The sequence below is a fragment of the Ipomoea triloba genome, chromosome 2, assembly GCF_003576645.1.
Source record: "Ipomoea triloba cultivar NCNSP0323 chromosome 2, ASM357664v1".
NCBI classification, from domain to species: domain Eukaryota; kingdom Viridiplantae; phylum Streptophyta; class Magnoliopsida; order Solanales; family Convolvulaceae; genus Ipomoea; species Ipomoea triloba.
Window position 1 is genome coordinate 24,743,651 of NC_044917.1, and position 3,417 is coordinate 24,747,067.

The following is a 3,417-nucleotide window of genomic DNA, read 5'->3' on the forward strand; positions in this document are numbered from 1 at the left end:
TTTTCGAAGGCAGTGCAATGGGTGCTCGAATCCTAGCGAAGCGGCTTCCCTCGTCTCAATTTTCTCATCTCCTAGGGCCATTTTATTGTGAACAACCGACTCCAGATATAACATTTGTGTATTAGAAGACTATGGTTGTTCACCACCTAGCGAGATGGCTTTCCTCGTATCTTATCTCGGGGATTGGCCTAATTGCCTTTTCTACTCATTTCTCCGATTGACAACCCCTCATGCCTTTTTCTTAGGGAAACAGGGATATTTCACTCAATACTCACAGAAAGCTCTCCTTTTGCCCCATGTTCTATTCTATGATTATTCAATTCCGGGCTTCGCTTAATCTTATCTTTCTGAAATTAGGGGTTGCACACTCCCACTTCGAGAGATCCTTAACTAAGGTCTTTACACAATATGAGGTGAATACCACACAAGCATGCAACATTTTCAAAAATTTTAGAGGTCAAGGTAGGGGTACTTCCAAGGTTATTCAAAGAGTAAACTTTTTGGCACATATTTATCATTCTTCAAAGATAGAATGAATAACAACACATGCTTGTGGCTTGACTATTTTTCGAACAATTGAGATAGAGCTCTTAATTAAAATTTTCATTTCAAGCACAGCTCTTTCCACACTTTAGACCAAACATCGTCCTCGATGTTGACTTCGAATGTGATAAAAGAGAGAAACAACAAAATATGCATTTTTCCACACTTTAAAACGAAAACATGAGGTTCAAAGAATAGATAAACAAGGGATAAGAGGTAGATGACCTAGTATGCATCCCATGTCATATTGCTTCGAAGTGCTTGGATGGACGATTCTCATGTTCTTGCAACGAGATCTGCATGGAAATATGGAGTCTACAAAAAAAATAGGGAATTTCAACTCGGATGTTATTTGTCAGAATAAAGTAAAGATAGTAAGAAAGCATGGTAAATAACGGGTTGCCTCCCGGTCAGCGCTACGTTTAACGTCTTTAGCCCGACGAAATTGTCAAGAAGATTGTGCTACTCATCGTCCCAGGGTATTAGCCTGCAACACTGGACTGTCCCCTGCGTATTTTCTGTTCCATAGTATTTCTTAACTTGGTGGCCATTTACTTTGAAAGATCCTTTTTATGGGTGCATGATCTCCAAGGTTCCATAAGGAAATACTTTTGTAACAATATAAGGCCCAGTCCATCTTGATTTAAGTTTCCCAGGAAACAATCGCAGTCTGGAATTGAATAATAGCACTTTATCTCCCTCAATGAATTCTTTGTTTTTCCTGATATGCATGTCGTGATAAAACTTTGAACATTCTTTGTAAGACCTGGATGTTTCATAAGCCAGCAAACGCCATTCTTCTAGTTCATTCAGTTGAAACATTCGCTCCTGTCCTGCTATGAATAGGTCTTCATTTAATTTCTTAATAGCCCAATACGCCTTATGTTCGATTTCAACTGGAAGGTGGCATGCCTTGCCGTATACCAATCTGTATGGAGTGGTACCTATCGGTGTCTTATAAGCAGTCCTGAAGGCCCATAACGCATCGTTAAGCTTATCAACCCAATCTTTTCTATGCCGAGATACTGTCTTTTCCAATATGGCTTTAATATCTCTGTTTGCATTCTCGGCTTGCCCGGTAGTCTGAGGATGATAGGGCACTCCTCCTCGGTGCTGTATACCTTGCCTTTGAAGCAATCTCCGCATGGGTACGTTCCGGAAGTGTGTCCCTCTATCGCTGATCACAATTCGTGGTACTCCAAATCTTGTGAACAATCTTTTCAGAAATCTTGTTACACTTCTTGCGTCATTGTTGCGCAGTGCCTTTGCTTCAACCCATTTGGAGACATAGTCTACTGCAATAAGAATATATTTAAAACCTTTGGAGTCCAGAAATGGTCCTGCAAAGTCTAGTCCCCATATATCAAAAATTTCGCACGCAAGTATGTAATTCTGCGGCATCTTATCTTTTCCGGTGATGTTCCCAGTTCGTTGACATCTGTCACAGTTTCTGACACAGATTTGAGCATCCCGAAATATTGAGGGCCAGTAGAATCCTGCTTCGAGTGCTCTCTAGCAGTTCTGTTAGTTGAGTGATGGCCCATTTGATGGCATTCTCCTAGGATTTCATGTCCTTCAGCCTCTGTTACACATCGTCGAATTATTTGATCTGCGCATACTTTGAAAAGATAAGGCTCGTCCCAGAAGTAATATCGAGACTCTGCTATTAATTTTCTTCGGGCGTGTATATTTAAAAATTTCGGTAGCTCTCCCCCTACAAGATAATTGGCCAGATCTGCATACCAAGGTGTGAGATAGAGGCCCATCGGCTTTTCCTCTGGAAAATATTCATTCACGTTCCCAATTATATCCTGTCCTTTCTCATTCTCTAACCTTGACAAATGATCTGCTGCACTGTTTTCAACTCCTTTTCGGTCCACGATAGTTACGTCAAATTCTTGCAATAGCAAAATTCATCTGATCAACCTTGGCTTTGCTTCCGGTTTAGACATAAAGAACCTGATGGCTGCATGGTCAGTATGAATAACGACCTTTGACATTAAGAGATATGATCTAAATTTATCTAATGCAAACACAATTGCAAACAGTTCTTTCTCGGTCGTGGTGTAGGCTTGCTGTGGCTTAGTCAACATCCGACTGGCATAAGCGATAGGTTGAAATTTCTTATCGTTTTTCTGCCCTAGCACAACTCCAACAGCGAAATTATTTGCGTCACACATCAACTCAAAGGGTTGATCCCATTTTGGTCCTACAAGGATTGGAGTATGTACCATGGCATCCTTTAAACTTTGGAATGCCTTCATAGCATCTTTGTTTAATTCAAAAATGGCGTCCTTTTCTAACAACTTAGTCAATGGCCTCGCGATTTTCGAGAAATCTTTTATGAACCTTCTGTAAAATCCTACATGTCCCAAGAAGCTTCTTAAAGATGTAACATTGTGCGGTGGTGGTTGGGTCTCAATGACTGCCGTTTTAGCCCTGTCGACTTCAATTCCCCTTTTTGAAATCTTATGCCCAAGCACAATTCCTTCCGTGACCATGTAGTAGCATTTCTCCCATGATAAAGCTAAATTCATTTGCTGGCATCGTTCCAAAACTTTTTCCAAATTTCCAAGGCATTCTTCAAAAGTGCCTCCAAAAATTGTGAAATCGTCCATGAAAACTTCCATGAAATCGCCAATGAAATCTTCAAAGATAGCCAGCATGCATCGCATAAAGGTGGCGGGGGCGTTACAGAGACCAAATGGCATTCTCCTGTAGGCAAATGTACCGAACGGACAAGTGAACGTGGTTTTCTCTTGATCCTCCAAGGCTACTGGAATTTGAAAGTATCCGCTCATTCCGTCCAAGAAACAGTAGTAGCCTTACTCGCTTACTCTTTCAATCATCTGATCTATGAAGGGCAATGGAAAA

General features: G+C 40.9%; 1 protein-coding gene across 1 annotated transcript; it reads right to left on the minus strand.

Annotated features, from left to right (window-relative positions):
* Window positions 1-730: 730 nt before the first annotated feature.
* LOC116010960 lies at window positions 731-3,080 on the minus strand. The gene is made up of 4 exons (XM_031250452.1): window positions 2,503-3,080; window positions 1,922-2,397; window positions 1,310-1,838; window positions 731-839 (listed from the first exon to the last, which is right to left on the minus strand). Exons 1-4 carry the CDS (start codon window positions 3,078-3,080, stop codon window positions 731-733), a joined length of 1,692 nt encoding a protein of 563 aa, XP_031106312.1.
* Window positions 3,081-3,417: the final 337 nt, after the last annotated feature.

Excerpts from the sequence above, each read along its gene's own strand:
- LOC116010960 (XM_031250452.1), bottom strand. The coding sequence starts at position 3,080 with ATGAATTTAGCTTTATCATGGGAGAAATGCTACTACATGGTCACGGAA. Across the intron at positions 1,839-1,921 it reads CCGCAGAATTACATACTTGC|TAGACTATGTCTCCAAATGG; the intron begins GTGCGAAATTTT and ends TTCTTATTGCAG. Across the intron at positions 840-1,309 it reads CTGGCTTATGAAACATCCAG|ATCTCGTTGCAAGAACATGA; the intron begins GTCTTACAAAGA and ends ATTTCCATGCAG.